Source organism: Populus nigra, chromosome 10, assembly GCF_951802175.1.
Source record: "Populus nigra chromosome 10, ddPopNigr1.1, whole genome shotgun sequence".
Classification (NCBI taxonomy): Eukaryota; Viridiplantae; Streptophyta; class Magnoliopsida; order Malpighiales; family Salicaceae; genus Populus; species Populus nigra.
The window spans coordinates 15,617,227-15,629,690 of NC_084861.1; the positions used below are offsets into that span (position 1 = coordinate 15,617,227).

A 12,464-nucleotide genomic window follows, 5' to 3' on the forward strand; every position below is an offset into this window, starting at 1 on the left:
ATTATTTTTGTTTTAAATAAGTTAAATTATTATTTTTGTTTTAAATTACTAAAAAAATATTGATTTATGATACAATGATCTACTTATAATATTTCTGTTTTGGATATTAGTAAATATTCAATTATGTATATTTTTAATTTTAATATTCATAAATATTACATAGCTAAAATATATATATTATATTTTGGTGCTAGTAAACAAACCAATTAAAAGAAGTTGAATAAATGCATATATTTTTTTTAAAGAAAAAAATTGTATTATATATTATATATTTCACGGTAAAAATTTACAAATAAATTATATAATAAAATATCTAAAAAAACATAAGCGACCTACAAATAAATTAGAAAAAATCAACAAAATTTTTTGAAAATTTTTAATATCTGACAAAGCATGTTTTGTTAAACATCAAGGGTAAAGCTTATAGGTTGTATTTTGCCAAACACTCTTGGTCCAAACCATGTTGGGCTGGCCGGGCCTGAGGCCCATGACCTGCTCGGCCTTAGCTTCTTTTGCAAGCTGTGCTTGCATCATAGAGAGGGTAAGAGGAAATGATGGATGTATTACCCGCGTTCATAATAATGGCCTGTTGTTACTCGCAATTTTTGCATATCTGCCAAAGTATCCCAGGCAACTTTGGCTGAAGTGATGCTCCTAATCTTGGAAAGTAAATGTGGTGCACAAGAAATTTGAATTGCATGTAAAGCTGAAGAATTCTTTCCTCAAAACGCCTTAGAGTCACCTTCTTGATGATCAATAGGCTTAGAGTCACCTTCTTGATCACCTTCATGATGACCAGCAGGCTCAATAAAATCCCAGAGTTCTTGAGCTAACATATAGCTTTTCATGCAGGCACTCCAATCATCATAGTTATCATCTCTTAGGACTTCAACAACAATAGAAGTTGGGGAAATGTTTGTTGTCGTCATGTTAGAATAGCTTGGTGCTAACATCTAGTTTTTTTCTATATTTCAAGAAAACAAAAATTTCAACGTAAATTTGAAATTTTTTTGTATATATATTCTATATTTATAAGAAAAAAATTATATTTTTTTAATGTGAGATTTGATCTTGTTTAATATATATATTTTATGTTCCAAAAAAAATTATTTGTTCAATATGAAATTTTAAGTTTTTTCATATATGTATTCTATATTCATAAGAAAAAAGTTTATGTTTTTTTAATGTGGAATAAAAAACTTTTAGTTTAAATACTTCAACTTAAAAAAATAATATAATATTTTTTTAATATAGAATTTTAAAAAAGAAAACAACCAGCCCCATAAGAATAGGACTTACTAACAGAATTGTAGAACAGAAAACAGCTCATCCCGGGGAATTAGGAATTGCTAAACAGACTGGAACAATAAACTGTTAACCTCTAACTGTCTATCACCATTAATCAGTACCAGGGTTTCATTTTTCTGTTGAAGATTCCTGGTCCATATGTGGATACAAAAATCTCCACTAGCAGGGGAAATTGCAGCCACATGAAAAAAGTTACAGGGATAGTAGCAAGCAGTACAATTGGAATTATAACTTGCAATCTCCCATCCAACATAATTATTAGAGCAGCACAGAAGGTTACCATCATGGCTGCAATAGAGAAGAAAAGCATGGAAAGGCCGATAATTAACTTGGTGGGCAAGGATTTAAGGAAATCTTCCTCTGCGTATCGGGACGTAAGAATTCCTAAGAACATCAACACTGATGTTGATGAAGAAAACAGAGAGATTGCATCCGCTACTATAAATACTGTAAAAGATTTCTCATCTTTAAAAACCGGATAGCCGGTCTCTTGAACGTTCCCGCCGGGAACAGTAAATGCGACAGTAAACATAATTGTAATGATGAGAGCACCCACAACTGTACAAGAAGTTGCTGCTTCTTTCATCCATTGCTCTCCTTTCACTACCAAGTCCTTATGGTCATACGTAAATATTTCCCTGGGTGTCTGGTCGTTCTGATTAAGAAAATCCTTGTCTGTAGGCTTTCCACTTCCTGCATCAAGATTTTTGAATTCGAGTGAAATTAATTCTTTTTGGATAACAATGAAAATGAGTAAATGGGTAGCCTAGATTCAAATCAATTAGGTCTTAATCAGTTCTAAAATATCTTTGATCAAGGTTCTTTCATTTGTTTTTAAAGATGTTGAGTGTAGAAAGCTCACCTTGTACCATTGTAGTTCTCTCTGCATCTGGAGAGCTGCACCAGAGATCCGAGCTAGTTGAGAAGGAGGTGATAGTTTTGCTGCCAAATGTAGCATTGTATTTCTAGAGATATCCATGAGGCAAACAAATCGTGCTCTGTTTGACTCCAGTCCATAGAAAAGGCTGAACACTTTTTCTTGCCGGTTTGCAATCGAGGACATAAATAGGTTCCTGGCGTTGCCATCTGCAGTCGTCATTACATGAGGACAAGCTTTTACCACCTCAATAATAAACTCAACCATGCCATTCCTTGCAGCTTTGTGGAATGCTCTATGTACATCTGCCTTGATGTATTCCTCATAATCCAGAGTTGATATGTACTCACACATACACCGTAGAATTTTATCTGAATAAATGTGGATCTTCTTCAAATCGTATATTTGTTTGATTCCTAGATCAACCATTAAAGAGTGATCAGATAAAACCATGATAATGATGATAGAAGTGAAGAGAGGTCAGATATATTTTGATTACCTAAGAATGCGAGGAGATTTATTGCAAACCCACGCAATTTGCTTAACACTGAAAAGTTGGGCAAAAACAAATTAGAGAAATTATCACAAGCAGCATATATCCTGTGCTTGCCATACCCCTTTAAAGGAGAGGGAGCAAAAACAGAGAGAGATTTGCGCAAATACGTACCTTGGAGGATAGTGTTCTTCGACTCACTTAGGCTTTGATCAGGCATATTGATACGAACATTGTCATCAGTTGTAGCAATTGATTGCATGGGAATACCTGCCGTGATTTTAGAATCAAGTCAATCTTAGTGAATATAACTTCAAGTTTACCTAACATCACTTATGAAAAAATTGATTTTTTAACATGAATCATAATTTAAAAAGTAGTTGTTTTTTTATAGATCATTTATAAAAAAAAGGTTCAAATAACTTTATTTTAGAAATATGTTTGATAAAAATAATTTAAAGTAATTCTTTTAAATAATAGATATATTATAAGTTGAAATTCATAAATTAAAGATTAATTTTTTTCCTAAACTTTAGATGACATTAAAATTTTGACTCAGTTTTGTAATAAATTTTTGATTAAACCAAAAATCATTTCTAACTAAATATTTTACAATTTTTCTATGGGTAAAAAATTAAAAAATAGTTTATATCAATTTACAAAAATTATATCAAATAGAACCTTGCTTTCTTTCTTTGTGACGGTGTGATAATCTCCAAAAACAGTATACGTAAAAAAGATTGGCAGAGGAAATGAAGAGAAATGGGAGGAGGAAAAATCGAAGGAAGAGATACTAACATGAATAGATCCATCGCTGCCAAAATGCAAGTCGACTTGCACTTGGGAATGTTTGAGGCATCATAGACAAATAAATCAAAGCATTCGTCCTCAGAACTTCATTCATTGTAGTAGCAAAACGTGGGCAGCGATGGAGAAAATCAAGAGCAATATCTGGTATTGCAATAGCAAAATGAAACAGCATAAGAAGCAACAAGAAAGATATGAGGTTTTAGTGCTTTGAAATGTTAATCAATTACAAGTCATTTTGTTTCGTATCAATTTATTATTGCCTTCTTTTCCCATCTTACCTGATTTTCCTTCCCTTTTCTATTATTTAAAAATAATTTTTAAAAAATCACATGAAACTGACAAAATGATTTTAAGTTAAAAACAAAAGGATTATTCATATATTTCTTAAAACTATAATTATTAATTAATTTTTTTATTAAATTACAGGAAATAAATAATAATTTACTCGAAAGGGAAAATTAATTTATGCAAAAAGCATGAAAAAAAAGGAGAAAAAAAGGAAAATAAGTAATTAAGGGGTAAAGTCTCTTACCGAGCATTTGAGCACCAAGAGCACATTGTAGGAAATAAGATCCATGGTGGCCATTGCCTTGACAAAGAAATTCAAATGGAGTAACAGAGTATAGATAAAGAGCCATATCCTTATTATTACCTGTACATGCCCCATCAAGTGGGATCCTTTTTTGTGCATTTACAAAGGTAACCAAGTTTTTGTTCTTGCTCACCAAACATTCTGCCATCTTTGTGATTCCCACAGTAGCAGCACTAAAAAGAGCTGTGCTGCCTTCATCATCTTGTATTTCCAATTCTTCTTCCGACATCATCTTCACCAACTCCTCCACAATTGTCAGATTTCCAGCACAAGCTGCTACATGAAGGGCAGTTCTACCATAGGGTTTAATCCTGGCCTTTTTTGCATTTGGGTATTGGCTAAGATAGTTTTTTGTGGCATCCCAATCTCCTTTATGAGCGTACTTGTACAGGGTTAGCAAGGGACCATTGATTCCATAGCTCACGGATCCTGCCAAAGTTTTTATTCTCTACTGTGTTAACATCAATGAGTTAAAGTGATTGGAGATCTAACTAAGGGAGAGGATGAGATCATGGTATACCTGAACCTTGTGACTCATCATCTTCTGCTGGCTCTGCTTCAACAGATTGCTCTGAACCTAGTGACTCATCATCTTCTGATGGCTCTGCTTCAACAGATTGCTCTAAACCTAGTGACTCATCATCTTCTGATGGCTCTGCTTCAACAGATTGCTCTTTGTGGCTTGGTGAATTTTGTCGTTGCAAATTGGCTAGAGTATCCCAGGCAACTTTGGCTGAAGTGATGCTCCTAATCTTGGAAAGTATGTTTGGCGCACAAGAAATTTGAATTGCATGTAAAGCTGCAGCATTCTTTTTTCTCAATGCCTTGGAGTCACCTTCTTGATGATCAATAGGCTTAGAGTCAACTTCTTGATCACCTTCATGATGACCAGTACTAGGCTCAATAAAATCCCAAAGGTCTTGAGCTAACATGTAGCTTTTCATGCAGGCACTCCAGTCATCATAGTTATCACCTCTTAGGACTTCAACAACAATTGAAGATGGGGAAATGTTTGTTGTCGTCATGTAAGAATCTGTGTACAATGTGGGGTAAGAATCAGAGAAACTACTGGTGATACCAAGATCTATTGAGCCAAAATTTGTGGGAAGGGCTTCAACAATTTTGGTGAGTAAAGAAATGAAGTTATATGTTCATTGACTAATCTACGAGCATCATCAGGGTTAGCCTCAGATCTGGTTTGTTCTTTTTTTTTTTTTTTTGGTTGGGGGGGGGGGGTGTCATTTGTTTTATTCTTTTATTAGTGTGTCAGGGTTTTATTCACCGGAGCAATTTTCTTGATTCGTAAGATTTTTTTTTTTTTAAAAAAAAAAAACTGTCTTTAAAGGAGAGCCCAAGTCAAGATGCAAGAAGAGTTGACTTCCTTTTAAACCGTACATGATCCTAACCTATGGTTGAATTTAGTAGGTGGCCAGGGTAACAGTTGTGAGACTCGACCCGATAACTGCCATAAAAACAGTCATGAATGAGTTATTAGATCACTATAAGTTTAAAAAAAAATTCCTTCTTGTTGATCCAATCAGGTTTAGATTACTGTTACCCTGTTTGAGTAAACCGGGACGTGTCTAGCATCGTTCAGCTAGAAATTCAGTCGGGATAAGGTTTTGAGTCCTGAATTTCCCGGTTCACCCCACTAGACCAGGTCTTGCAACCACCCTGACCCACCGAAAATTGAGAAGTTTCCAAACTGCCCCTAGACTTGTAAGAACTTCTATGGTACTTTTACAGAACCCCCAAACCCAAAAAAATCAAAGTCAGCCTCAATTTTATCTCCCACTTTGCTAAGTCTGGATACATCCCTGCATGACCCGCACATAACAGTAGAGTCCACAAGTTGTTCCACCAAAGAAGAAAGGGATAAGGGAGATGACACATTCCATACTTTCTGTCTTCTAAATAAATACAAAGTATTGCTGGAAAAGAGAATAGAAATCCCTTGCTTCCTGTTTTAAAGTCCTACCTTAGATCATCTTGTTGCATAGAAGAAAAAAGAAAGATACAGGAAACAGACAAAAGGACAAATCAGGAGTAAAGGAACTGTCCTGCGCTGCCCTCTTTACATATGAACTACTAGTTTTAAATCAAAATTGATGGCATACATAACTGTATCACGTTAAAACGTGTTTGATAATGTAGTTTTGGATGTGTTTTTCGACGGATAAAGCATCCATTCCATCATTTTCAATAAATAAGTAAATAATTGATGCAGGAATATTTCCTTTATTTTTAAGCGGTAAGATCTTCATGTTACGCAGATTTTCTTCAGGACAATGAATTTGGCAAGAACCCAGATATCATTGGATGAGAGCAAGAAAGGAGAGCAACAATAAGATCCAACGAAGTACTTACATGGTGTGTGGTAGCAGCTCACGGTGCTGCTTATAATTCCCTTACTTCTCTCTCTCAAGCTTGATCAGACTGCTGAGAATGTCTGAGCGATGGCAAGAACTTGAGTAAGGGTATGTTGTTGTTCTTGGTATGTTGCTTGGTGCTAGTTATATAGTTAGCCTCAAAGCTGACTATCTTCCCTTCTCTTTTAACATATGGCAAGTGGTTGCTTCTTCCTTTCCCTTCGATATAGAAGGGCCTTCTTTTATTTTTGTCGTCGGGTCTTTGTTTATTCCCTTACCAGCTAGTAAATCCCCAGTTGATCAGCTTCATTTATTTAATCAATTATTAATTACATCTCGACACTTTCGCTTTTCCCTTCCTTCTCCTTTTCTTTTTGGTACAGAAGGATAAAAGCAAAAACAGCCAACACCTTATTTTAATTTGGAGCTTGTGCCAGCAGCATCACCAAATACAGCAGGAATCCTGCAAGATTCAGAACTGATTTTGGATCTGCCATGATCAAAATGGGAGATATAGGACTTCTCACTGCATCTGCCGGGCAGATATGGAGGGTTTGCAGCGCTGTCAACTGGATCTGCCGGGCAGATAAGCATCACCAAACTTGAGTAAAGGTATGTTGCTCAAATGCCTTACCCCCTCCGTTATGATGGATATTCGTTGATTTTGCAACCTGACATACTTTTCCAACCAATAGAATAAACAGAAGTCAAATGTGATCAATCATGAGACAATTATTATAAAAATCAAAGACAAGCATTCAAGATTTCTATAATGCCCTAGGGATAACTATAAAGAATCTCTTTACATTTAGTTATTCTCAAATTGGTTACCCATAGAATTTTCAGAAAGAATTATTTGGGGGAGTTCACTAGTGTCGCAGTAATATGATGAGAAGTTCTTTTTTATGTTTTCAAATATGATTTTATCTATGAGAATAAAATAAAAAAAAAACATTAAAAAAGAATTATTATATAACCAACCTGCGGGTGTAAATTCTTTACTTACATGTCATTTGGTATTATGAAATTATAAATACATTATCACATTAAGTTTTCAAAACAAATAGGAGTACTGTTACATTTTCAAAACAATTGATTTTATTTTTTTGTTATAAAAAATAGCTTTGATTTATACTCAATTCTTACCGGTAGATTGATCTAGAACTCAAGTGACCTGAAACTTTGTCCCAGATAAGTGTTAACAAAAATAAATATAAAAAATTGATTCAATATAATTGGGGTAGCAACTCAATCAATTATTAAAAACTTGATCAAAACTTATTAGTTTTTTTTAAAAAAAAAGATTGTTTTTAAATAAATATTGTTTTGATTATTTTTAAAATTGACTTGAAACTTATTTTGGATTGATTTTTAATTGGGTTTGTAAAAAAAAACAGTTCTAAAAACAAATAATTGATCAAATGTGGAGGCATTAAATAACGGGGAATGATTCTAAATATCATAATTAAATTATATAGGTTTTCAACTAAGCATTAATTCCTATATATATATATTCCCAAGTGTATGAACATCTTTGTACAAACAATATACAACATGAAACTTTTATTATAAAAAAAATGTCTTTGATTTGTTACAAATACGTAGAAGGAACCGGTAAGCATATTAACCAGCTATCATATCTAGCCAAGTCAGGCTCTCTCTTTTTTTTTCCAACCTAAACCGGTTTAGGTTTTAAATTAGCTGTAGCTCGGGCTAAACTTTTAAATTAACTATATCTTGAGTTGACCTGCCGGGCGTTTCAAGTTTTAAAACATTACTAAAAACAAGTAATTAATCAAGTATGGAGGCATTACTTAACAGGGAATTATTTTAAATCATAGCTAAAGTTCATTATTTTTCAACTAATCATTAATATTTAATTAATTATTAGATCTGGTCATATATATAACATCCGTTGCATACTATAACAGCAGTGTCTTTAATTTGATTTTTTCCCTAAGAGTACCGAGGAAGGAACCGGTAAGCATACTAACTAACCAGCTGTAATGTCAGGCCAAATTACTCTATATTTCATCGATTTCAAGTGGCAAGTTTTCCTTTATTGTATGGAAGAAAAAAAAACAAAAACAAGAACAGGAACATAACGATCACGAGATCTAGCTAAAGCTCTGTAGAGTATAATTCCCAATAAATATGGCGGAATCTTTTATTAATTTGTTTTAGAAAAATATAATATTCCTATTTGTTTTGAAAACAATAGTATCATTTAAGAAAATTCTAGAACTGGTTTGGAAATAGCTAAAAGGAGAGAGATGATTCTAGCTTATTCCCGATGACACATTGGGATTACGCAGTCTCATATGTTCCTAGCATATAGCCCTGTGTTTATTCTGCGACTAGCATAACGAATGTGACAAATTCTTTTTTGAGTGGCATTTGCTCATTAGGACTTATTTGAAGATTTTTCTCAGATTAGAACAATTGTTTTTTTAAAAAAAATCATTTGATTATTTAATTTAAATAATATTTTATTAATTTATTTTTTTGAGTAACCTGTCGTATGTGGGAGCGCGGTGTAAGGGAGTCATAGGAGTCGTCACCCTGTTGTTTGATTCAAGATTGCTAGGAAACATAAGTATACTAGTCTTGTAAAAACTTTCAATGATAAGAGACTGATTGTGGTTAGAAAAGATATTAACACTCACAGCACGTGCACCTTACCTGAGATAAGTTACATTATATGGTGTGAATTTAATTTAAAGATTTTGATAAGTTTCTAACCGGTGATTTGTCTATTGACTTAGGATGAGTATTTATCCGTGTGACTAAATCTTGCTTTTCAAATTTATTATGGGCCCATGTGTCTAAATAAATTCTTATAGAGATGATCCATGTAGAAGTCCTGACTTGGGTCACCCATCCTGGAAGCAAAAGGGTTTTCTACAATTCGTGCGTTGTGGTGAAAAGTATTCCTAATTAAAATTGATGAATATTCATAATAATTCTAAGAATTTTCTATTCAACTCCTGATATTTACAAAACAGCCTAATTGTAAGTTTAATATTTATACCAGAATATTAACTATTAATTTTCATAAATTAAAATTTTGTGAGTTATTGAAATATTGATCAAATTCTCAAGGATTCAGTAAATTAGTTATTAAATCCAAAACGCATGCTAAAAATAAAACATGCCATGTATTTTATTTTTTAAACGAGTTATGAATTTTTTTTTTGAGAGATTTGATTGTATACAACACGCAAAAAGATATTTTTTTATTTTTTATTTTTTGTATTTTTGTAAGGTTATGTTTGGTAAAAAAAACAATTTTCCTTGAAATAAAAATTATCCAAAACAAGCTTAAAGGGTATTTGTTAAACACACCCTAAAAATAAAGAAAACCTTAACAAAAAAAAACGCTAACCAAACAGGGTTTAAGGACTAACCTAGTTTTGACCCGACTAGGTTGACCCGAAAACAAACCAAAACAAGGACCTAAAACCGAAACGTATTCACCATAACAAAAAAAATAAAACTTCAAAATTTCTTAAAAAAAACATATCAAATACAGAAAGATTGAAGAACACCAACAACATTGAAATGTAAACCAAACAACATTAACATCAAATCAAACACATTTCAAGGAATAAAAGATAAGGTTTTAATCGCAATCAAGTAGAGATTAAGAATCAAGTGTCATTTTTCCATGATTATTATTTAAACATTATGATTTTTGTTAAGAATGAGTTTCGATTCAAAAATGAAATTCTAAGATTCAACCATACAAAAAATATTATTGATGCTTGAAAGTCCTAAATTATTTACTAAAAAGGATATACAAACTTGTAGAAACTAGATTTGAATCAAATTAAACCCTAAATCTAGTTCCCATGATAATGTTTTTTTGGATGAACATAAACCAAAATTTGCTCAGAAAACCCAAAAACATTGTTCAATCCTGGAATGGTCATTTAAGAACTCTAAAACATATTTTCTTCATTGACGAGCATAATTGAAACAAAATAGACTAATAAAAAAAGAGATCAAATTTTTAAAATTTTGACACTTCTTAACAACCAGTTTTTAATAACTTTTTAAGAGTTCTCGGTATATTTTTCTTAACTTTTATATATATACATATTTCTTCTATTATTATTTGATTTTTTGTATTCTCTTTAATTTTTTTATTTTTTTTGTTTACGCGCCCAAAAATGGATAATAATTACATAACCAATTCAATCATATAGGCAAAATTAGTCCCGATGAGTGAGTCCATGGAAAGAAGCGCTCAAGCCCGGGAACAAGGAGCACAAGGTGTCGTTATTTTTTCCCCCCCTTACCAGTGAACAAAACACGAATAGGACAACCCATGAACGAATTTTCTTGATTATTAATTTATACTTGACGGACTAAATGAATGAAACAATTTGAGAAAACAAATAACACATCGTTATGTCTGCACACTTGATCGAGAAAATCTTCAAGGAAAAAGAGAAAGGAAAAACTAGTTGTTGACAGCACTGCAAATCCTCCTTATCTGCCCGGAAGACCCAATGAGAAGACCTATATCTCCCATTTTGATCATGGCAGATCCAAAATCTGATCTGAATCTTGCAGGGTTCCTGCTGTATTCAGAGACAATGCTGTCCGTGGAGCCTCCATTGAAAAGCACTTGATCTGATTGAAGGAGACCCTTGTTTTGCATCAGATTCTTGAAGTAATTGTTGTCGAAAGAATTGGGAGTGACCAAATCGAGCGGGGCTAAGGTTGAGTCGCTGCCAACACGTGGACACCGCCTCCTGCGGGTGCTAGCGAATCCGGCATCGATATTGCTGTGATTGTATATCCTTTCACGGAAAGTGAAGCACTGAGCTTGTCCGAGAGTATGTGAACCTGACAAGGCAACCATGTCCCTTGCAGTTAGGCCTTTCTTTTGGAAGCGAGAAATAAGACTCTCCAGGCTTTCAAAGAATGCAGGTAACTCTGCGTTGGCTAAAGTTCGACTTGCTGTAGTTGAATCTCTTCTTCCAAGCTTCACCGCGTAAGATGGGCCACCCACCTGTGACATTTTTTCCATAAGAATCATAAATAACAAGTCCTGGTTTTGCAGCTTGCAATACCAACAGCAATAATTAAAGAGATGGATTTAGATATACTACTCACATAAGCAGACGCATCTCTCGCTGCAACAGCAATGATATCTGCACAGGATACTACTCCGGGACAGATCTTCTCAACTTCAGTTTTTGCTTTGTCTATTACATTATAACCTCTAGCAGAGTTAAGATTGCCGAGGGCTGTCTTTTCACTCTGGATAGAGGTAGTCTCGTCCAGTAAAATCGAGGCATCACAACCCTGCGAAACCAAGGATTAATTCATAAATACACTGGCTCCAAGATAATACATAATCAGAGAGGAGCACTGTGGCTGCCAAAAGTAGTCGCAAAAGTACCTGGACAAAGCAATCGTGAAAGTGTAAGCGGATGAGAGACGCAGCCATTCTCCTGTCGCTTGCAATTGCACTTCTGATAGCAGTTCGGATCGTGCTAAGCGCATTAGGACAGGAGCTGTCGTAAAATGTAGGGGAGAGTTGTGCCTGGGATGCTATGTTCAGCAAGAACAGCATGAACATAAAAGAAGCTGCTGCTCCTGCTTTTGCTGCCATTTTATATGTTTCCAGTTGGAGAAACTAAAGGTTTTAGCGCGCTAAATGTATAGCCAAGTCTGCAAGTGCTGTTACCAAAGCTGTTGGATGACTGAGAGAATTGAGATAGAAGATGGAGAAGAATGCATGGGAGCTCATCTATTTATAGAGGCCGATCAAGCACATTAATCAAGATTTGTCTAGGTAAGAACTATAAGGCCACAACGCGTAGAAACTTTTCTAATTTGATGCCTGCATGCCATTCATTAACTTTTTTTTTTACACTTCTTGTCCTGACCCATTAATTAATTATTTTGTCTGCGTCAAATCCTATAAAATAGTAATCTGATGAGGCTGCTTTGGTTATTTTTAGAGCAATTAGTTGCTCACAGCTGCGGTCTTTTACTAAA

At 34.0% G+C, this 12,464-nt stretch overlaps 2 protein-coding genes across 3 annotated transcripts in view; both read right to left on the reverse strand.

Annotated features, from left to right (window-relative positions):
- Window positions 1–7,015, reverse strand: part of LOC133705647 (uncharacterized) — a 63,909-nt gene extending 56,894 nt beyond the window's left edge. Inside the window, exons 1-8 of one of the 2 annotated variants that reach the window (XM_062130963.1) lie at window positions 6,448–7,007; window positions 4,601–5,113; window positions 4,021–4,509; window positions 3,477–3,629; window positions 2,853–2,948; window positions 2,685–2,732; window positions 2,171–2,601; window positions 1,754–2,001 (exon numbers count right to left, since the gene is read on the reverse strand). In XM_062130963.1, coding sequence (XP_061986947.1) covers window positions 1,912–2,001; window positions 2,171–2,601; window positions 2,685–2,732; window positions 2,853–2,948; window positions 3,477–3,629; window positions 4,021–4,509; window positions 4,601–5,105 — 1,812 coding nt within the window. In that variant the 5' untranslated portion in view covers window positions 5,106–5,113; window positions 6,448–7,007 and the 3' untranslated portion in view covers window positions 1,754–1,911. Of the gene's footprint in view, window positions 1–1,753; window positions 2,002–2,170; window positions 2,602–2,684; window positions 2,733–2,852; window positions 2,949–3,476; window positions 3,630–4,020; window positions 4,510–4,600; window positions 5,114–6,447 lie in introns of those variants that run through there. The other variant, XM_062130964.1, reaches the window with a different exon arrangement.
- Window positions 7,016–10,780: 3,765 nt separating this feature from the next.
- LOC133705967 (lignin-forming anionic peroxidase-like) lies at window positions 10,781–12,233 on the reverse strand. The gene is made up of 3 exons (XM_062131433.1): window positions 11,863–12,233; window positions 11,574–11,765; window positions 10,781–11,469 (listed from the first exon to the last, which is right to left on the reverse strand). Exons 1-3 carry the CDS (start codon window positions 12,073–12,075, stop codon window positions 10,915–10,917), a joined length of 960 nt encoding a protein of 319 aa, XP_061987417.1. The 5' UTR covers window positions 12,076–12,233; the 3' UTR covers window positions 10,781–10,914.
- Between the last annotated feature and the right edge of the window lie 231 nt (window positions 12,234–12,464).